At 48.3% G+C, this 22,094-nt stretch overlaps 3 protein-coding genes across 11 annotated transcripts in view; 1 reads left to right on the forward strand and 2 right to left on the reverse strand.

Moving 5' to 3' along the window:
- The window catches only part of klar (klarsicht), a 135,327-nt gene extending 119,211 nt beyond the window's left edge, over positions 1–16,116 (forward strand). For 4 of the 8 annotated variants that reach the window (XM_089259969.1, XM_089259971.1, XM_089259972.1 and 1 more), the window contains 10 exons: positions 597–776; positions 841–1,756; positions 2,900–2,926; positions 3,020–3,161; positions 3,252–3,484; positions 3,548–4,002; positions 4,585–4,690; positions 13,024–13,199; positions 13,264–13,622; positions 13,689–16,116. In XM_089259969.1, the coding sequence (XP_089116095.1) occupies positions 597–776; positions 841–1,756; positions 2,900–2,926; positions 3,020–3,161; positions 3,252–3,484; positions 3,548–4,002; positions 4,585–4,690; positions 13,024–13,199; positions 13,264–13,622; positions 13,689–14,715 (3,621 nt within the window). In that variant the 3' untranslated portion in view covers positions 14,716–16,116. Of the gene's footprint in view, positions 1–596; positions 777–840; positions 1,757–2,899; positions 2,927–3,019; positions 3,162–3,251; positions 3,485–3,547; positions 4,003–4,584; positions 4,691–6,274; positions 7,042–12,240; positions 12,263–13,023; positions 13,200–13,263; positions 13,623–13,688 lie in introns of those variants that run through there. The other 4 variants (XM_030384070.2, XM_030384075.2, XM_030384079.2 and 1 more) reach the window with 3 other exon arrangements.
- The window catches only part of LOC108658398 (kunitz-type serine protease inhibitor 7), a 192,817-nt gene that overhangs the window by 76,767 nt on the left and 93,956 nt on the right, over positions 1–22,094 (reverse strand). The gene's annotated exons all lie outside the window — the stretch shown is intronic.
- LOC108650352 (protein strawberry notch homolog 1) lies at positions 15,015–20,714 on the reverse strand. Of its 2 annotated transcripts, none has more exons than XM_030384066.2 (3): positions 18,164–20,714; positions 16,920–18,096; positions 15,015–16,823 (listed from the first exon to the last, which is right to left on the reverse strand). In XM_030384066.2, the coding sequence occupies exons 1-3, from the start codon at positions 20,622–20,624 to the stop codon at positions 16,259–16,261; spliced, it is 4,203 nt and encodes a 1,400-aa protein (XP_030239926.2). In that variant the 5' UTR covers positions 20,625–20,714; the 3' UTR covers positions 15,015–16,258. The 2 variants fall into 2 exon arrangements, with proteins under 2 accessions (XP_030239926.2, XP_030239925.2); XM_030384065.2 differs by having other exon boundaries at positions 16,920–18,099; positions 18,164–20,712.

Consider the following 22,094-nt stretch of genomic DNA (forward strand, 5'->3'; position numbering starts at 1 on the left):
TAAATAAATCGTGTAATTGTCTAGAAGCAAAAGCCGACTCAACTAAGCATTCATCTAATTTTGAAGTAATTACAGGGTATGCGAAGTGACATCAGTTGCGGGTACAATTACAATTTGGCAAGGCCTTGATTCACTTAATTGAGGCACAAAGACAGAACAGCAACAGCAACCAGATAAGAGTGCTAAAAAAAAGAAAGAAAATGCAAATAGAAATCGAAGATAAGAAATGATATAGCCAGTGAGTGAGTGTATAGGAAGTGTGAGTGACTGTACTAACGAATGCAATGAATAACACTAATGAACAGCCACAGAGAAGTGAGCTGAGTGAGCGATAGGCCGAATCAACCCATTGAAACTAGCTGCTGCAGTTCGGAGAACACGCTGATAAGGCAACAACCTCACAGTCTAGAGAGCTCTCTCTCTCCCATCTCTGTCTCTCTCTCTACTTTACAACTCGTCAAGCTGTTAACAGCACTTCCTCATACGCCCTCAATTTACACTCAATTGTTTCTTTCACTCTACAATTCGCTATGCTCATTAACTAACTCTCTCACTCACTCTCTCTCTCTCTCTCACTCTCTTTCTCTTTTGTTTAGGGCAAGGTCTCGCATGATTCAATCAAGCAGCTTGTGCTCGAAGCGGAGCATTTGGTGCGCGACGCTCAGGAGTCATCGTTGAAGACGCCAACGAAGCAGAAACATTCCATCATCAAAATCTCGTCGACGGTCAAGAAACGCGAACTCCAAATGCCGGGACCCATCAAGCAGCGCGTCGAGGTAAGTGAATGGCATAGCTCAACGCGAAATGCAGTCTAATCATGTCAATTGAAACTCTTTCCAGGAATGGCTGGAGCATCAGCCCTCCACGCCCCAGCTGCTGAATCGCAATCATCTGGAGTTGCCCATCAAGCCGGACGACTGCGAGGCTTCGGGTGAGGCGAGCGAAACGGACTCCATGCCCCAGACGAATCTTGTTTGTGGGGCCAACTCGGACTCCTCGGAGGGCTTCACCGACTCCATTGCCACTTGCATGCAGACGAGCACCAACTCGTACGGCAATTCGACGGAGCGCATTGGCGGCTCGGCCGAGCCCATCCACCAGCCGGCCACGCCGCTTGGCTTCGGCAGCAGCAACCAGAGCTTGAATGTGAAGATCGTGAAGCGCACGCAGACGCGTCGCAAGTCGGAGCGTCCATGGAGCGTCTCCTGCCTGTCGCAGTTGACCACCGATGCCGCCCAGCTGACCACAGCCATCACGGCCGTCGGCCAGAGCTCGCCTGGCACGGGGCTGGCCAGTCACTCGATTAGCGAGAGCGCTCTGGACTCGCTGTCGCCAGGTCCGCGTGCTCGCACTGCCTCCTCCTCGGGCACGGGCAGCAATGCGGCCAGGAAGGCCGACAGCAAGGGCTCACTGCGTCGCCGCAGGGCACGCAAGAAGCGCATGTCCGCCGCCTCGGCGGGCAAGAAGTCCGACTCGGGCTCGGAGGCACCCGGAGATCTGACCCAAACGCTGATGAAGTCGTGCGAGTCGATGTCCTCGCAGCAGCTGCAGGAGTTCACAAATGCTTTGCTCAGCATACAGAAGGTCAGTCCCACCAAGGACGAGCCCGCGCCCGAGGCCGACTCGGAGTCGCAGCTGATGGTGCCCAAATTCCGCGTCGGCTCCTTCACCACAGCCGCCCTAAGGGCCAGCGAGATTCGCCTGGGCGCACTCGCCGCCCTCTCCAACTACATGCACGAGGATGAGCAGCAAGCAGGTGAGTGGCGCTGCCAGGGTGGGTCTGAATCGAGTGGTTATCTCTTTAACACTAGAATGCGCTTGAATGCTACTGAAACGATGTCTTCTGCTGCCGGCTCCTGCTGCTGCCGGAAGTTAGAATGCTCGCAGCAGCAGAGAGCGCTCCCATTGGTCACCTGCAACGATCGCTACCTGGTACCGAAGAAGAGCCCTATATATATAGATCATCTGCATGTATGCAGAAGCTCTCATTAGGTATTTATGCTTGAGAGTGCAGCAGCAGAGCCTAAAGGTCGACTGCAGCGATCGACGTCGGGCTCATCGGTTGAGCGCGAGTCAGGCGTGAGTGAGAATCGCCCTATATAATGGGCAGCAGTTGCAGCATTTATTCAGTCGCCCAGGACCTGTGGGGATCAAAAGTGAAGTGAAGTGAAGTGAAAAATAATATTCTGTGATCGCTCAACTACGCATTAAAGAGAAGAAAGTTGGGACTTTTTATTTTAGTCGTATGAAACTTTGTTCCTAGCTTTTGGAGGATATTTCAATCATATTAAAATTACGGTCTTTACTATTCGTCAGACATATCTCTATAAACCATATCAATCGGAATATTAGGTGTGTCTGGCAGGGTATTTTGAGCACAGATATCATTTCTTGTTTATATATATTACGAGTATTTATATATATAAAATTTGAGTAGTGAACGATAAGATATTATTCACTATCAGGACAGACCTTAAAGACCTTACAAATTTATAGACTTGGAGGAAATTATAGAATTTGGTTGCTTATCAATAAATATAGTACATAAAATATAGATCTCTGGGTGAAAATATAGATCTGTGTCTGTTTATATATAGCCATAACATATAGATAAAGCTCAGAAATAATGGAAGTATAGTTAGCATAGTTCAAATTTAAGCCAAGTTAGCATCGCAACGTTTAAGATTAGAGCTAGGTGAGCGAACTTAATGAATTGCACATGCTGGTAGACCATATGGAAAGCACTATGTATATATATTCATTCATAAATATATATGTGTATATATACATTGCTTTAATGCCACTCTAAATCGTTTCAATAACATTCAAAAGGCGCACACACACTCAGCTCTTAAAATACTTTTCTGTCTATCTATTGTATACGTTTCTCTTACGCAAGCTCGCACGCTCGCACCCAGGCCAAAAGGTACCGCAAACTGCACCCGAAACGACCCTGTTGTATACCCTGTAAAATTGTTATCGAATATATATACTGATATGCATTTGTGTCTCCCAACAGAGCTGAGCACTGAGGAGCATCACAGCAGCATCTCGGAGACTGCTTGGGACAACTACCAAGAGAAATACAACTCAGAGAACTACTCGGAGGGCTTGGACTCGGATGCAGCGCGTCGTCTGTTGGAATTCGGGGACGACTATCGGTGGGTAGCCAAGCTCTATTTATAGATCTCATCTCATATGTGATTTCGTGCTATAATTTGAACTTTTCGATTTGATTTGTGGTCTTCTAGCAATTTCATCGACTCGCAGTCGGACTGCTGCAGTTCGCTGTCGGCTGCCAACAACTTGGACTCGTTTTCGCCGCCGCGCATGGACTCGCTGCAGCAGCACGAGCTGAAGGCGCTGCACATCAACCAGGAGACAATCAGCAGCAGCGTCGACCACGCGCGTCGCCAGCGCGCCCTCGAGCTGCAGTACGAGCGACGTCGCAAGACGCTCGAAGTGCGACGCAAGTCCTGTCAAGGTAGGTGCAGCTACAGGGTATATTTATCGGCACATCAAACTCTAATGCTCTCATATATTGCAGACATGGCCGATGCAATCAGCTCCCAGCAGGAGCAGCTGCAGCAGCAACGGGAGCAGCACCAGGCAACCACTGCAAATCTCTCCTCCTCGGCCACGGCGCTGATGACGCCCAAGAACTCTGCGTCGGCTCAGCTGCCCGCTCGCACCGATTCGGTGGGTCGTAAACTGGAGTTCGGTGGCTCGATGAGCCACTCGGCTCAATCGCTGCTGCGCCGCACCTCGGAGAGCGACACCTCGACCCGACGCCGTCGCACCGTGACGGCGGATGAGCGCCGACGCTCCTCTCGCAACCTGGAGAAGTGCATCAAGGTCATTCCGGCCACGTCCTCGTCCAGCGGCGATGACTCCGAGGATGGCGAGCAGGAGATGCGCTCGCTGCTGCAGCAGAGCAAGGACAGGCTCGAGGACACGCGCGCCCTCAAGATACGCTGTCATCTGCTGAGACCAGAGGATTATGTAAGTTGAATGCAGGGAATGAGACGAGATGTATACAGAGAGCAAGAAATTTGAGAAGCAGGCTGGGGATGCAAGCACCTGCAGTAGTATTCTGTGAAAATAGTCTTATTTACCTTGGACTAAATTTGTATATTTATATAACTAAGCGCAAAGCAACAGTTCTTTGCGATTGTGGTCGACGTGAATTTATATATTATAGATGAGATTTATGTATGTAATGTATATGTATTGTAAATGAAAGCTATATGCTGTAGAGGTATAGAGTTCATAGGAGTTTATAGGTAGACACACTCCTTTCATAACTTATTCAGTTGCTCATTGAACTCTTACTAGAAAGGGACTATAGAGTTTCTAATGTCTAGTTAAACTTTGTCAGCATAATCTCAAGCAAAGCTAAATCTAGTTGAGATATGAGAGCAAGGGCTCAAGCTTACATTAACTATAAGTAAATGAGATTTCTAAGATTAATCGAAAATCATTTAAGTGTCATTAGTTCAAAATTGACTCATATATAAGGTAGAACATCTTCCACTCTCTAATCAACCTTTACTAATATTTCTCTCTTCTCTCTCTCCCATCCAGAACGAGATCATTAATACTTGCCGTGACAATATACGCTGCTTGGAGGCCGTGCTGAGGGGTCCGCCTGGCACAGTGCTTTCGACTCAGTGCGCCGGCCAGACAAAAGGTGAGTCCTTGCCGCCAGGCTGTCGGCTAATCGCAACTGCAACTGCAACTGGACATCAAAATGCTGTTACTGTCGCTGCCGCTGCTGCTGCTGCCACGCCCATGCCCATAGTCGAGTGCAAGTGTGCGCCCATAACGCGATTTGTGGCCCGATTGATTGACTTTGTTTTGGATGTTGGCAATTTGCTGGAGCACTTCACGCTCTATCGATTTCTGGCCGGGACGCTGCGGACGCTCTATGCGCTGGTCAATCGGCCCATGGGGCGGCTGGAGCGTCTCTTCGCTGGGTTTCGTGGGCTGCTCTAAGAGCTAAGAAATGAGCGACCAGTTGCTCTCAAACCTGCCCTGTGCCTTATCAAACTTTTGCCAAGCGAATGAATTTTGTATTATTATTATTATGATTATTTTTATTATTTTTTTACATCTTTTTTTGTAATTATTTTTTTTGGAAAAATTTTGTTTTTGCATTTGACAAAACGCATTTTGCATCGAATTTAATTTGCATTTGTTTTAATCTAATTTAAAGTGAAAAAATATTTATTTTTTTGCATAATTTTTTGGCAAATAAAAACTAATCATTTTTATATGAAGAAAAAGAAACACCAGTGCATTTCAAACTGTTCTAGTCTGCTGTACCTTACGTCTAGCGTATTCATATATTTATATATACATATTTAAATTTAATATTAATTTGGTGTAATTGTTTCGTTTATGCTTGTGTTTTTGTCAAATGTTTAACCAAAATTAATTTTTAGTTTATTTCTTCTTTGATCTTAACTAATTGTATTTAAATTGTCGCACAAATAGCGGTTTATGGGCCACACGCACTCTTATACTCGAAAGTACATTCATTTAGTATATAAGACAGCAGCCCTTTACAGTTGTGGAGCGACTGTGCTAAGCTATGCAGTCTCTTAGTATTGTACATGCCTCTCAAACTGACTAGCAATATAGATATTTATATACATATGTAGTTTGTGATAAATTTGCTTAGAATTATGCGCATTAAGATCAAACGCTGCTTTGACCCTCACCAAGAGCAAAATCCCACGTTGCCAGCTGACGTCATTTTGCTTAATTTATTGAAAAAATGTTGTTGAAATATTGCCAACAGCTCGAAAACTGTGAAGCCAATGAATTTATTTATGTAGGTAATTAATGACAAAGGGCGCCAGGTGGCGTCTTGAATTTTACGTATTAAGCTCTGACTGTGACTCTCCAACTGTAGCTCGTAGCTTCTGTATATTGTATGTGTGTGTGTAGCTGTTTTGTCGCCGTCACTTGCTATTGTTGTAGCTGCTATCATAGCGTATCATCTGTTTTTTTTGAAAATGACGTCGTCGCTCTCTGCATACATTTTGACGCATGCGCACGCACACATACGTGTGCATTCATATGTATGTGTTTCAATATGCAGAGCAGAGCATACACGCATACATAAGTATGTGTCAAGCCAAGTTCAAAAGTTAACCGCAGAGCGCTCAGCCGTTTGCCTCTCTCTCTTCATCTCTTTCGTCGCTACTTCTCTCCTTCGCACGCTTTTTGTCGTCTACCTGAAAGCTGCTGCGCCAAAAACGATTGAAACATCGCCGTCTCAGTTCATTTTCAGCGTGCGTTCCAAGCGGTTCTGCTTCCGTCGTCATCGTCGACGTCGTCTTCGTGTTCGCCTGCGACGTTGTTGTATTTGCTTTTAACTGTAATTTACTGTGCTTCCGCGCGCTGTAAGAACTCGCACAATTGTTTTTCTACGAAAACGAAAATCTCATTTCCATTAAACTAAATAATAAATTCAACTGTGATAGCAACAACAACTAAAAATCTCAAAATTTCAATAATTCTCGCCAAACATTTGCCACCCATTCATGAAAGTCGCGTGTTTCGCGTGTTTGCCTTGCGTATAAGAGTGTATAAGAGTGAATTATAAGAGCGCATCGTGTGCTTGGCATTGGCATTTTCAGTGTTTTTCTTTTTGTTTACTCGACGAGTTTCCCAACTTTTCGAGGTCAGCGCACAGCGTGTAAACAAATCTTCAACAAAGCAACGCCCCGCGCTCAACTATAAAAAATCAATTGAAATGCTTAAAACGCAAATTTATTTCGAAAATTGATTTCAAGTGGCGCCGCCTGGCGTACAAAAGAGCCGGCTGGCTGAGCAACCTTAAGTGGGTCACTGCAAAGGGTGGCCAGGAGTTAGTAGGAGCGAGCGAGAGCGCACAATAGAGAGTTCTAGTGCTAGAGCGAGCTCAGCCGGCGACAGTCATGTCCAAAATAAATGTCGCTGTGCAAACGGATATATGTGGCATGCTGTCGGCCAGCTCATCGGCCTCCACGTCGCGCTGTTCGTCGGAGCAAGGTAAATACCGTTATGTGCACAGAGAGCTGAGGCCAACAGACTCCAAGCAAAGGGAAAACTTATCGCGCATGCTGCAAACAGGTGTAAATGATGTTTTTGAGAAGAGGAAGAAGATACAGAGAAAACACACAGATCGCAGATAAGCAACAGACGTTAGAGCAGACTAATTGGTTACTAACTGCGGCTGACGAAAGTGAAATAAGTAAACAAGTGGAATGGGCAGTGGCGGGGGCAGAGGCAAGGCCAGAGCAGAGGGCCTGACAGTGGTGGCTAAATTAAAAGCCTATTAAGCTTATGCATTATGCATGGACCGCATACGAAAACGGTTGTAATTTAGGGCTTACTCTCATGCTCGCTGTGCTTAAATTAGTCAAGAGGCTTAATTAGTGAAGTTGCAAGATTTTTCTCATACGTCATATGAAAAAGTCTCCAATTAGCTGCTCAAAAACTAATAAATTTCATGTTATACTAATTAAGCTATGTGACTAATTGAAGTATTCATAGAAATTGCAACTGAGCTCAACTTTTTGCTCAGTGTATTCATAAGTTATCTTGTTTCGTAGAAATATAAAATTTTCCTTTGGTTGAGCTCATTGCCTGAACCTTGACTGCGCCCATGCATGCATAGTCCACATAAGTCGATAATGCTAAGTGGAGTATATATATATATATATAGCTGAATGTTTCAAAATCCAATCAGACTACACTGAAACGCAAAGCAGCGCACAAAGTGCTTAAAGATCTATTTGAATAATGCGAGCATTAAAAACGCTAATGAGATAATAAAAGTCTTACATGTTTATCATAAAGAGCAGCGAATGTTATGTAACCCCATTGGAATAGAGCTCTCTACTCCTCTTCAATTTTCCCTCCACTCTTACCAAATGTTTTTCCACATCTTTGGCTACGTCGGAGACTCTTTAGCTCTGTCTTGGGTTGATTCATCTGCAAAAGAAAAGCAGTTGAAGAAAACCGTTTGTGCTAGATTTTTCTCTGCTGCTGCCTCTTCTTCTGCTGACCGACTTTAGCCACCTGTTGTCTTTGCCACATATGCCACATGCTGCCTGCTGCATGCCACATTTGCTGCCAAATTGGGTTGGCCGTTGCTCGACCGGCATGGCTAATTAAACACCGCCGTCAGCCATAAACTTCTCTATGGGCAAATGGGGAGAGATGTGGGCGTGGCAAGGGGCGTGATTGCATCAAAGTCATTGCAATTGCATTGCAGCTTTTTTTTTTATTCTTTTATAGGGCACTGCATTATGGCCATCGAGCTTTATGGCTCAAACAATGTAGCCAAGCTATGCTACCCTGGCTCTGCCTCTTATTCACGCTCAGCTTGACACACACACATACCCTCATACACTCATTAACGGTACTCCTGTACAGTGGGCTCTTTTATGGTCAATTGTTGGCGTTCCGCTTTGATGTTTTATTTTTCAGTTATGGAGAGTGGGAAATACGTTGAACCCAAGCTGGGGCAATGGCAAAAACCGGAACCTAGGTTCAACGTGGGTCAAAATGGATGATGAAAAAACAAAATATGTATATATATGTATGTGCATTTGTTTATATAAGGCAAAAGTCTGGCGTCATTCTATCCATTAATTATAAGAATCAAAAATGTTTTTTCTTTCGATCTTTATGTTTTTTTGCTTTGGCCTCATTTGCGGTTGACCTTCAATTTGCTGGGAATTGTGAAGTCATTGAAAACTGAAATCGTATCGCATTGAAATCGAAATTGAAATTACAATATGATAAATGGTTTACAGTTTCATATCAAATGCGGTTGCTGCTGCTGCTGCAGAGTTTGAGGTGAGCTAACTAACCCACCTTCCCACATGCAATCGGCATCAGAAAACAAATTGCATTCATTTCGTTTGTCTTCGGGGCGTGTTTGCTACCCAAAAACACTCTGACTGCACTCAAGCGGAAAATGACAAATGGTCACTCTTGCATCCAGTGTTGCCAGAGCGTCGAAAAGGAGAGGGATATAGAAAAAGGAGACAGAGACTGGGAGACTGGGGAAAATGCAGAGGCATCGAAGGACAGAGAGAAGAATGGGGAAATAGAAGAGCTAAGATCACATTGAACTAGAAAGATTAAGAGAAAAAGAAAGAAGGAAATGGAGAGTTATTCAGAAGGAAAATTCGTAACTAAAATGCATAAAAGAGCTGAGCTCATTTAATGTTGCTTTTTTATTAGCCATAAATACAACTATTTGAAAATTAATTAATGAATAAAATAGTAATTAACATTTGCTGCTAAGCAGCCGCAGCCGCAGCTAACGACTTTCACAGATTCATCGGCAAGTTTTCGCGGCTTGATGCTAATCGCATTATCTCTTTCGATTCATGAGTCGCTCCACTCGCTAATCAGCTTGAAAAGAGCCAAAACAGCATTTTTGTTGTTTATTTTTTGGCTACGTTCTCAGAAATATGTTTGCTAATTATATATAATTGCTGTCATCGTTTACCTTTCGGCTGCTTGCTTCACATAATTATTCAAGAATATCTGTGGCCAAATATGCGCGAAGCTTCGCTTGGGCGCTATGCCTTTGGGCTATGCTGGCAACCCTGTTTCCTCGCTCATCTTCGACTCTGTTGCTATTACTATTAGTAAGTAAATACGTTTTGCTGAAGACAAGAATCGTGTCGGTTGGCCCATTGGCACCGCCTTCCCGGGCTGCCACACCTTTGCTTGCCATTTGTCGCATTCCCATTTCGCTTTATGGGTCCTTGTCACGCAGTCGAATCCTTGTGCCCATTTCGGCACAGGTCTTGGGTAACTTGGTAGGCATTTGTGTAAATGGTTAAAAATAATTTAAGAAAAGAGAGTTGGAAGTAGTTGGGTATGGGTTTCTAGTCTGGACTTGCCTAAAGGTAAAAAGCAATCGCCTCTGAGAGTAATAAAAAGAGTAGATATAACTATATGAAGAGCATTTAACAGTTGGCAAGCCTTTGCAAGTGTTGGCTAGACTTTCAGGCATTCATGAATTCGTCATATTTTGTTTACTTGCGAAATACATATAAATTTTGCACAGAATGTATCTATTTGTAGATGTTTACAACGACAGCTGCTGTATAGTGCAGAGAGACAGAGAAAGAGCGAGAGCGAGAGCGAGGCAGAGGTAGAATAGTAGCTGACTACTTTTATATGGATGATTATATTGCCCATTAAAATTTGCATATCTCTTTTGGAATAACTTCTGTCTCTTACGGAGAAAGAGACTAAAGTTGTGAAAGAGAGGAAACAATAGAAGAAAGTAAAATTTAGGAATAGTAAGATAGAAGTTACTTAATTCAGAGAGAGAGAGAGCAAGACAAGTGGAGGGAGAATGGGAGCGAGAAGCTTTTTAGCATATAGAGACTTATGTGATATATATCAATGACAAAGTCGTTCTATATATGTGGAAAGGGGAGATATACCAAAAGTGGCAGATAGAGGATTTAGAGAGAGAGAGAGACGACGCAGATACGGACAGAGAGAGAGAAAGGGAGAGAGTTATTTAGTTAAAGAGAACACTTAAGATCGTTGCAAGCGTGTTTAGAAAGTGTTTGCTTATTAGATTTCCCGCCGGCTGCATTTGACTTAATATATATTCGCACCTACACCTATGCACCCACTTGTCAACACCTCCTCGAGAGCAACGCCCACGTCAAACGTTTTCGCAAGAATGTGAATTTGCTACACAAATATATTTTGCATTTCAGTTATTTTTGTGTTTTTTGCCAAGTTTTAGTGGGCGTCAATGCCCTTGGATTGCATTTTGTGGCTGCAGTTGCAGTTGCAGTTGCATTTGCATGTTTCTCTCGGGTTTTTTGTTTTCTTAAACAATTTTCGCAGCGTGACGAAATGCAAACACGAATTTCACTTGGCAAAGTCAGCAAAAAAGCAGAAAAAACAGAAAAAGAAACTAAGGAAATGAAAACAGAGATTCGCTGAGCTCGGAGCTCAGCTCGCAGAGGGTCGAGTTTTCCTATTAGAATTCAAATTTAAATGCAACTCCAATTGGCGATTGCGAATTGGCAATTATAGCACTAATTATTGATTAAAGTGAAAGTTTTTAGCAATTTGCAGTGCTGCCAATTGCTAATCAATTTTATGAGCACTCTTTAAGCGTTTATCCAGCTGCGCAGATTATTAATTTCCACTGGGAGCTATTACGATGATCGAGCTTTTCACTGTGCAGCTAGATGGGGGCTCCACCCCAGCCACCTCTGCCTCTGCCACGCCCCATCTGCAGTCCAAGTGCGCAATGATAATGCCTAGCTGGCCCGGCCAACGCCCCATCTGGCAGGTGCAAAGCCCTCACCCCGAGCAGAGGCTGCGAGTTGTGCAATCCGCTTAAGATTACGAGTTTTCGCCTGCTTGCAAAGTGCGTAGCCGATGTGGCCGAGGTGGACATCCTCTGCCACGCACCGCCACGGATATCAATTGGACTCGAGAGAGATAAAACTGGGCAAGTTTCTGCGAGGAAATTGAAAAGCTGCACAGTGGGCTGAAATTGTCGAAATGTTGCGATAGTTGCTATAAGTCGATTAATAGTTGGCAGGAATAATATAAATAGCGACTGTTCTTTGTTGTTGTCTGGATTTGTTATTGATTTGTGTTATCTATTATCAGTATATCGCTTTTCAAGCATCATATTGCAATTATCAATAGCTTTCATCAGTCACCTCCTCTCCACTGATTACTCTATTCAGTTTACCACTAATTGCTTGTCTATCGCTTTTCGCGATGTTCGTCCCACTGTGCCTCAGTTGCTCGATCGTTTTGCTGCGCTCGAGCTGCTCTGGGCACGCTGCACTCGTGCAGTCAGCTCGCGCGGCGCACACTCACGCTCAGTCAACCAGTTTGAGCTCGACTGCCAACAAGTTCGGTTTCGTGTGCTGCCGTTGCTGCTCCTGTTCCAAAGTGCGTGCAGAGCGCTGCGCCGCAGTACGTGAAGTGCCTGACAATCAAGAGTGTGTGCGTTTAATATTGTATTAAAAGCAGCCGCGAGCCCAGCTCCAGCTGCAGATAAGCCTCCACCTGTGTCCAAGTGGCCAAGTGGCATCCACCTGCTGGGTGAAAGTAATTGGCTCGCTGATGTGCTCGCACAATTCAATTAGCTGATCAGTTGGGCCGCAGCCTTGCCACGAGTCGGTTGATGGTTTTGGGACTAACTGCTAATCTGTTGCTAGTAATAGAGATTATCTACTATAACTTTGTGCTTTGGGTGAGTTCTGGCAAACCTCTTTTCACTTTCCACACACTCACAAAGCGTTTGACAAATCCAGTTCGCCCAGCGTCTGCCTTAAAGTTATTGTCAAGTTTAGGTCTGCTGCCCACGCGTTGCTAATGCGCATACAGTTGGCAATTGAGACTAGAAGATGCCCTATATAAATTGGTATACTTCTATATAAGTAAAACCCCCTGAATCATGCCATCAAGTTTGATCTATCAGTGGGAATCTTCTACAACTCTTCAAGCTTCTCTGCTCTCAGAGTCTGAATGCTATATGCCCGCTTTATCAACAGACTATAGGGTGTGTGGAGTCTTCTATTCTATGAGGCGTCGCCTGTTGCTGCAGTTGCAAAAATAGGCGCTGTCTTGCTTCCCACACACTCTCAGTTTGACAACACATGCACACACACACACACACACACAAATATTATATATACAGAGAGATTATTCTCCTCGACTGTTCCACTCTGGCGCATTTAGTGCCAAATGTTTATTGTTTTGTTGCGTTTATCATTTTCGTGCGGCTCCTCTACAAACAAACAAAAGTTTCACTTTACATTGCACAGATGTTGAGTGAGAGTGAGAGTGAGACAGAGAGAGGGGGGAAATGGAAAGGTTTCATCTTGCTCTCAAAGGGCTGTAAACTCCAAATCCGAATTCAAATTGCGCCAATTATCGATAGTTTTTGGCTTTCTCCACTTGAGTCTGGCTTGCACCATTAACTCGCTGTGATTTTCTGCTTTTCGCTTGCAGATCTGTTGGCCAACTGGGAGGATTTGCTTAACTGGAGCGAGAATGCAGCCAGCGCACGCAAGCTGCAGCAGGAGATGAGCGCACTGAAGCACACGCTGCGCCGTCTTGGCGATCCCTCCACGCCGGAGCTGCTCGACACAGAGCCGGCCATACAGGTGGCCATCGAAGCCTTGAAGGTGAGTTCGAGCTGCCTTGCCGCAGCTTCAGCGGATCGTAAATATAACCCACTTGCACTTGCAGCACGATCAGACACAGCTGAGCAGCTATCGCACCAACATGCTGCGCCTGAATGCCTCCGTGCACAGCTGGCTGACTCGCCAGGAGCGGCGTCTGCAGCAGGAGCAGCTGCAACAGGAGTCCGAACAACTTCAACAGAAAGAGAAGAAGCTGCAGGAGGAGGAGGAGCAGCAGCAGCTTGAGCTGGAGCAGGGGGCGGGCGTGGCCATCACTGTAACGGACAGCAATGGCAACCAGGTAGTGGAGGCCTCCACTGGCACCTGCGACGTGTCCAGCCTGATCAGCGCCGAGCAGGAGTTCCGCAAGCACCTCAAGGACGAGGTCAGCGACATGTACAGCGCCTGGGATGAGGCAGATGCCAGGTGAGTGAACGACATGGAAATAGATGAACTTGGATCATTGACTAATCCTCTGCTGTCCCATTCCAGAATCAACTCGCAGCTGGAGATGCTCACGAATTCCCTGATTGCCTGGCGGCAGCTGGAGTGTGGCTTGAGCGAGTTCCAGCTGGCGCTAGGCCAGGATCGCGGCACACTCAAGGGCCTGGAGGGTGCCCTGGACAAGGGGCAGGCAACGCCCGTGGAGCTGGCACAGAACGTCAAGCTGGTGGCCAAGCTGCTCTCGGAAAAGGTCAACGTCAGCCAGGAGCAGCTGCTCGCTGTGCAGCAGCACCTGGATCCCAATCACATCTATCACATTGCCAAGTTCACAGCCTCTAATGGCTCGCTGTCCGACTCGGGCATCTCGGACGGCGGCGCCACCTCCGATGGCGGCTTGTCCGAGCGCGAGCGCCGTCTGGGTGTTCTGCGTCGCCTGGCCAAGCAGCTGGAGCTGGCCCTAGCGCCAGGCAGCGCCGCGATGCGTTCCATTGCTGAGCGCATGGAGAGCGCCGAGGCGGAGCTGAAGCAGCTGCAGAACACGTGCAGAGACTTGATTGTGCGCACAGCTGCCTCGCACCAGCAGAAGCAGCAGGAGAAGCTGAAGGAACAGAAGGAGCAAAGGGAGCATGAGGAGCAGAAGCAGCCACTTGCGAATGGACATGCCAAGCAGCTGGCAGTCAAGTCGGCCGATCACTCGCCCAAACGTCGCAACGGACGCAAGCCTCGTCCAGCTGGCGAGAAGCAGGAGAAGCAGCCGCTGCGCAAGGACCAGGAGCAGCAGGTTGTGGAGCAGCTGCAGCGCATTGTCGCCTCTGGCGGCGGAGGGGATGAGCCGCCCGAGGATCCAGCCACCATGCTGGACAGCTCCGAGGATGAGGACGATGCCGCCGCCAAGGCGAAGCCTCGCGGCTGGGCGTGGCGCATCGCGCGTGCCGCTGTGCCCATGCAGCTGGCGCTGTTCACGTTCTTCTGCGCTGCGTGCATGATGCAGCCCAATTGCTGCGATAATCTGAACAATCTGTCCATGAGTTTCACGCCCCAGTTGCGCTATATTCGCGGCCCGCCTCCAATTTGAGCGATGCAAGTCGCGCGCGACTCTCAAAACGCGCGCGCGTTTTTATGTAGGCAGCAAAATATTTACTTAAGACGAGTATCGTTAAGCAATCTAACAGCCAGTTAGGTGCCAGTCGGGCAATATATAGATATGTATTCAGATCCCGATTTGCAGTCGACCTCGCGCGACGAGGCGACTCAGGCGCGTTTTGCGCGCGATTCGTGCGCGACTCGTGCGCGATTTGCGTGCGCGCCCTGAAGCAATTTGCATATAAACATTTTTTGTGTGTGTTTGTCTTTTATGGAAGCGGAGGCACTTAATTTCTTATTTTTTAAATGTTTAATTGAAGTGGAAAACAACGCGAGTTATGCTTAAGATATACCCTACATAGATTTTGATTTCACGGATCGTTTCTTATAGTTATCTTAAGAGTTCGATTGCGGTTCTTGCAAACATTTATAGATTTTTTACGGGAAATCCTTTAAAATTAAGTGCAAAAACAAGTTTAAGCTCAACTTTAGCAATTAGAAGGAGTAGGAGCAGGAGCAAGAGGAGGATAGAGAAGAAACGAGAGAGCAGTTTCAACAAATGAGATTCTTGGAGATGAGGAAATCAGCAGATCAAAAGTCCATGACAGATCGTGGCGAAAGGACACATATATATTCGTAAACGTACTTAGAGAACGATACTGTTGGGTGCATGGAACCCGCCCACATATCAGAGTAACTTTTGTAAGGCATGACACGAACTCCAGTTATTAGGACTACCATTAAAAGGGAAAAACATTTCAATTGCGATTATTTTTGGTCAACTTTTCTGTTTGTAAAACACGTAAAGTGCCTAAGAAGAGACCCAGCGCAACGGATGGGCTCATCACGAAGACAGCGAAACGTCCAAGGACGTGGGAGGAGCAGACACTGAGAGTGCAGGAGACAGCGTCCTGTCTATCGAGCAGCAGGCCACATAGCAAACCAGAAGCTAAAGCCAAGCAACCTATGGGGCGCCGAAATTGAGTTGAGAATTAGAGTTTCTATTTTTATACGCAAATCAGATTTATACTAATAGCTCGCGAGCCTTGGCAAACACCTATTGTCCACCTAACGCTCTATTTAATCAGTTTTATGTCTATTATATTAATAGGATAAATTCTAAACTTTACAAAAGCATACGAGAACCGAAACAGAAATATATCTAAACTAGAAGGATAAAATCTAGAGATGGGAACAGAATTAAAGCGGATCGCAATATTGCGCAGCTGATTAAACTATGTTTAGATTCTTATTTGGCAAACGCTAATTAAATTATAAACTACTTATATAAGTTTCATTATGTCTTGTGAGTTTTCCAACTTTCAATGCAAAAAAAAAAAAAAAAAAAATTATATGAAAAGAAAAAAAAAAATAAAAGTATTAAAGAGCAGAATTGTGATATGTATTAGAGTCCGCATAAGCGACTAGATATAAACCCTCTAGAGCAAGGATTTCCTTACTCGGGCATGTTTTATTGACGGATCAGCTCTAACAACTTGCAAGTGAAGAAGGCGAGTCGAATGATAAATGACATCTTATTGCTTGGGGACCCTGAGGTCCCTGCTCTCCACTACGGAATCGGCCGAGAGGTCGGCCACCAGCTGATGGTAAACTCCCTCGGGCACCACAGTTCCAACGATCTTCTTGTTCTGGTCGGTCTTCACGCGTATCATCTGGATCTTGCGGCCATCCTTCTCGATGATCAGCGCAATGCGATCCCAGATGGGCAGCATGAGGCCCGAGAGCACGTGGTAGGTGCGCACCCGGAGACCCACTCCGCACTTGATGCCGAAGGGGCAGCGGCGGTTCCAGTAGATGTGGGAGCACACGCGCAGGCACTGATTGTATTGCATGTCCCAGAACTGCTTCACTGCCTCGGGCGAGGCCTTCACGTAGCGATTGCTAATCGAGCTGAGCGTCTCGGTGCGCACCTGGGGCCCCGTGTTGGGCCGATAGATCTTCATGTTCAGCTTGCTGTGGTCGGTGGTCTCGATTTGGTCCGGCTGGGCATTGAGGCAGAGGATGGCGCAATTGTTGTTGTTGCGCTCCTGCTTGAAGGTATAGAAGCCCTCGTGCTCCTGGCGTGCTTCCTTCTTGTACCTAGGAAGGAGGCAAGTAATTGAGGATATGAGAGTAGACTAAAAGGAATGGGAGGAAAAGCAGCAGGCTAAGGGGAGGAGGATCTAGTTCACTTACTTGGCCAACGCCTGATCGTAGGACATGCCGCGCACCACCTGCAAGGTGTGGAGTTCTGTGGCCGCCGTGCCCGTGGCATGCTTTCTGACGAAGCGTATCAGCTTGATGGCTGTCACATTGGCGCCGTGCGCATCCAGGTCCAGGATGCCGAGATCAAAGTGTCCGGAGCGCTTCATTTGTAGGATGAGCGAATACATCTTGTTGAGGAAGAACTTGAAGAGCGCATTCTGCACCTCGACGCGGCAGCCGAGTATGCGATTGAGGAACTTGGGTATGTTGTTGCTGTCCTTCTCAATGACAAAGATCTGGTGACCCTTGTTGTCCTCGGAGACGCTCAGCATGCCCACGCCAGAGAGCGCGACGCAGCAGTCGAAGCAGAAGTCGCCCTTGTAGGTGTCGGGAACGTGCACCTCCTCCAGCGGCTTCTCGCCCGTGATTTGCTGCAGGACGCTCTCCAGGGCGCTGCGCCCGATGTTGTTGTCAATGTTGAACTTGGAAAGATCCCTTGCATCGGTGGCCCGCCGATCGCCCTGCGTGAGAGCCCCAAGACTCTCCAGCCGCTTGGCCACAGTCGCTGCGAAGCGACTTTCGCCGCCCAGATCCGAGATCAGGAAGACGTACTCGGGCGCGTTCGCTTGGTTTGAACGATGCGTGCGTCCGAACTGCTGTATGGCTCGGTCTGCGCTCCAGGGCAGCTCCAAGGTGATGTGCAGCCGGCGGCGCTGAATGGCCAGCCGCCTGTCGCTCTGCAGCGAGATGCCGCTGGACGCCGCCTCTGAGATGATGGCCACGTGCTTGGTGTCCTCCATGAAGCGCTGCTTCTCCATGTAGTTGACCAGGTCCATGGTCGTCTCCGCCTCGCCGCGCTGCTCGTAGCGATAGGTGTTGTCGTCCATCTTGATCACACGGCCGCGCCTGCCCGTCATCTCAGCCACGACCTTGGTGCCCAGCTTGGAGATGATCTTGTCCAGCGTGTTGGGCGGCATGCGTTTGCCCAGGATCTCAATCTTATCGAGCAGCTTCTCGCGCACCGTGATGCAGCGGTCGACGTCTCGCTCCGTGATCTTGGCCGACTGCGGCTTGGAGGAATCGCAGCTAGAATCGTCGTCGTCGTCATGCTTGGCATTCATGTTGTCGCACAGGTGCTGCAGGATGCGGTCCTGCATGGTTATCTTCTCTACTGTGAGAAAGGAGTAAGGGCGTATGAGTTGCAGGACTGTTCCCGGCTCTGTTGGAGTTCTTACCCTTGTCCAGCTTGGGCGGACGGCCGCGTCGCTTGCGTCCCGCCTTCAGGCGGTCATCATCATCGTCGTCGCCATTCCAGGAGTTGTCGCACAACTCCATGTCGCTATCACCCCCCTCCACATCCATGTCGTCGTCCGACCACTCGGAAATCACGCGACTGCGCTTCGGGCCGGAGCTCTTCCAACGAGCCTCCGGCTCGAAGGTGCCCGTGCTTAGCAGCTTATAGAACGCATCGCGCGAGGGTGCGGGAAAGTATTTCTCCACGAACGACTGTATGATCATCTTCGCGGTGGACACAAAGCCGGTCAGCTCGCCCTGGTAGAGCTCCAAGTGCTCCAGGGTGCGCGACTCGCCCGTCGACTGCAGCCCGATGACCACTGCCTTGCCCTGGCGCGCCGCGTCGCGCACCATCTTGACCACATGGTTCACCTTCGAGGCAATGCAGAGGTTCTTGAAGAAGCGCTGGTGCGCCGACCAGAACTGGCAGGTGATTATCTTCTGGACGCGGTTCTCGATGCACATCAGGCGGCAGGCCTTCACGAACTTCTCATTGATCTCGGCCCACAGCTCGGCGGAGTGGTTGTAGAGCTTGTGGAAGTCCCGCGACATGGGCACCTCCTCGATGCGGAAGCTGACGTCCTTGAAGCTCAGCTGGCGCGCGATATACGAGCCCCGCAGCTTCATGTCCATGGCCACGATCTCCATGGCCCCAATGCCGCGCTTCTCCACGGCGTTCACAAACTTGAAGAACTCCGAGTAGGAGGTGCCGGGGCCCCACAGCCCCAGGCGCACCATGTACGCCATGTTGCGAGGCTCCGAGGCACCCGTCGCCGAGGCGTAAACCACCCGCGCCATCGGCAGCAGCTGCTGCAGCTCGAGCACCGTGGTGCCCGTCTTGGTGGACTTGCCGGCGTTCATCAGGCTCAGGTTCTTCGCCTTGTGGCACTCGTCGAGCACAATGACCCCATCGAATTTCTTGCCCAGCCAGTTGATCAGCTGGCGCAGCCGCGTGTTGTACTTGGGTTTGGCGTTCGCCGACTCCCCGATGAGGGCGGTGTAGGTGCAGAAGATGACGCCGCGCTTGAAGTAGTCGTTCTCCCCGGAGTTGATGCGGCTGTACTTGAACTTGCTCAACGAGGCAACCTTGAGGTGCTTGCTCGCCCCAATGTCCTGCAGATCCCGCTCCGCGTCGAACTTCAGGTCATTCGACACCGATATCCAGAGCGCACGCTTGCGGCCGCGCAAGTAGTTCTCGTAGATGATGGCCGCCACGGTGCGTCCCTTGCCGACGCCCGCGCCGTCGCCCAGCAGGAAGCCCGCTCGCTGGCCGCTGGGCAGCAACTGCTCGTGCGCCTGGCACGCATAGGTCACCGCCTCCAGCTGCAGCGCGCTCAGTCTGTTCGAGTTCTTGAGCTTGTCTGGGAGGGCCAGCTCGTACGTGATGTCCGGCAGCTCGACGGAGGACAGCGTGGCCGTCTCCACCACGGGATCGGGATGCCGCGAGCCGCCCTTCAGCTTGCTCGGCCAGTACGAGGAGTAGGTGTCCGCCACGCCGATCTCCTCGAAGTCCACCTCGTCGTCCTCGAGCGGCGCATGCATCGGCGGGAAATCCCGGCGCTGCTGCGGCACGCGCAGCCCATTGGGCAGCTCGCCATTCATTGGCAGCTTCATCTGGGTCATCGGCTTCATCATGTGGTTGGGCAGGAGGCCTCGCATCTGGCTCTGGCCCGGAACCACGCCGCTCTTGGCCTTGATAAAGTCCGTGAGGGACTTGGGAAAGCCCGCAGGAGTGCCGTTCTGCATAAACACTCGGTTCTGTCCGTTCCTGAAGCGATCCTGCGGATTGGCCACCATCACCCTGTTGTACGGATGCTGAGCAACTGATCCAGCTACGCCGCGTATCTGCGACTGCATCTTCAGCTGTGTCGCATAGCTGCCGTTGGGCAGCACCTTCACCCCTCCGCCCCCCGCTGGCATTTTGATGGAGAACTTGCCCGCCTCCTGCACAGTGCGCGGCTTGTAGAGCACGCGAGATGCCTGCTGCTTCTGCTGCTGCAGCTGATATTGCTGCTGTTGGTATTGTTGCTGCTGATATTTCTGCTGCTGATATTGTTGTTGTTGCTGCTGTAGCTGCTGTTGTTGTTGTATTGGCTGCTGTTGCTGCTGGGGGTGGGCGACCGCCTCGGGCACTGGTTCCGGTTCTGGCTCCGGCTCCACCATGGGCAGCGAGTTCAGCTCCTCCTGCAGTCGAGCATCGATCTCAGCATCCTCTCCGCGGGATGGCTCGTCGTAGCCCTTAATGGTTTCGAAAGATACGCCATCAAAGCCATCCACCAGCGCAATCCCATCACAACTGTCCATGCCGCAGTCGAGCAAAGGCGCCTCCAACGGCGGAGCTGGCGGAACTTTTTCCTCGATCTGCAAGCCGAACAGAGCTTCGATCTGATCTGACGTATTCATTTTTGATCTTCTGATTTAAGTTTGCTTGGAGTTGATATTGGATGATACTGGGAGGAGCGCCGCAGGAACAGCAGAGGAAGAGATTGAAGAATATTCCGCTGTAATACGAAACCTTTTGAGGCCTCTTTCGAACGCTCCTTGGATATCCGTGAGTAATTTAATTTTCCTTATTCTTATTTGCTCAATCGATTTATCTTCTTCCTCTAGTTTTCATAAATTTTATTTTCATTTATTTATTTGCTTTATATTTTGTTTATATATTTTTTTTACTACGAAATCTATTTTTTTCAATGTGATTTAATGTGAACGCTTTGAATAGCTTTTGATTACAAATCTCAGGTCGGCTCCCTGCTTTTATATATGTTTATGGTTTGACAGATCACACCGAAAAGTGTTGCTCAAATTCGATAGGACTTGCTGCGTAGTGTTGAGCAACGACAAAAAAGTGTTTATCGATTGAGCTTGAAGAAGAATGGAGAAGGGGGAATAGAGGAATAGAGCCAACGATGGAGTACAGGAAGGAAAAGTAAATGAAAGAGGAGCGAGTCAGGGTGAAGGAGAGAGACCTGCAAAAGTATGGGGAGGAAAACAGTGTGGACAAAGTGAAGGGGAAGGATCGGTATATTATATCATCGTAACTCTAAAGTATCAAAGTTAGCCTGGATTGTCATGATAATCCAATATATTTTGAAAAATTGTCGAAAAAAGTTTTGTTCTGGTCTCGTCAAGAATGTTAGTATTGTAGGCCAGGCTGCTCCGGTCAACCGGACATACGCTCAAAGAGTCAAGTGTCGAAATGGCGAACAAACCAGCTTCAAACCTCGCCGGCACCAGCGCCCACCAGTGGCATGAGTCGGCTGCCAGTCGGCGGGCGAACAACGCCCTTCGAGCCGGCGTCCGCTTAAGCGACAATAACTACGTGCAGAATATGCACAAGCCTCCGAGGAACTCGAAGCGAAAGTCCTCGGTCATCTCGCCGATGAATCAAAGAGACTCCTCTCAGGATGCTGATATGGGGAGGAAGAGAGAGACTGCGACGAGGATTACCAATCCCAACTTGGGCGCTGACCTTGTCTATCATAAGCCAGTAGTTCGATTCGACGCTACCAAATAGGTGTAACTCCCAACAGACTCGAGGCCCACAGCCGACAGAGCATAAGAGAGCCGATCAAACTCTGGCCTTGCTTGTCCCAGCCTGGCGCACCTTGAATATGAAAGGCACCGAACGCTCCTACAACAAGCCGGGGCAGCTCTCTTATGTAGTAAATAGACCAAAGCAGAACACACTCGAATAAACCAATCGAAAGAAAGTTGTTTCATTTGAAAGCTAAACTAAGTTGGACAAACTTTAGTCTGAAATTGCAACTCTCAATGTCTGCTTCAGTTAGTTACCCTTGCCTGCTACTCCGAGCTGTCGATAACTAAAACCTCACATCTCTGTGTAGTTTCTTCCATGCCCCACGCATTTCT

Source organism: Drosophila navojoa, chromosome 4 (genome assembly GCF_054131105.1).
Source record: "Drosophila navojoa isolate 15081-1374.11 chromosome 4, UAZ_NAV_1.0, whole genome shotgun sequence".
In the NCBI taxonomy this organism is placed as follows: domain Eukaryota; kingdom Metazoa; phylum Arthropoda; class Insecta; order Diptera; family Drosophilidae; genus Drosophila; species Drosophila navojoa.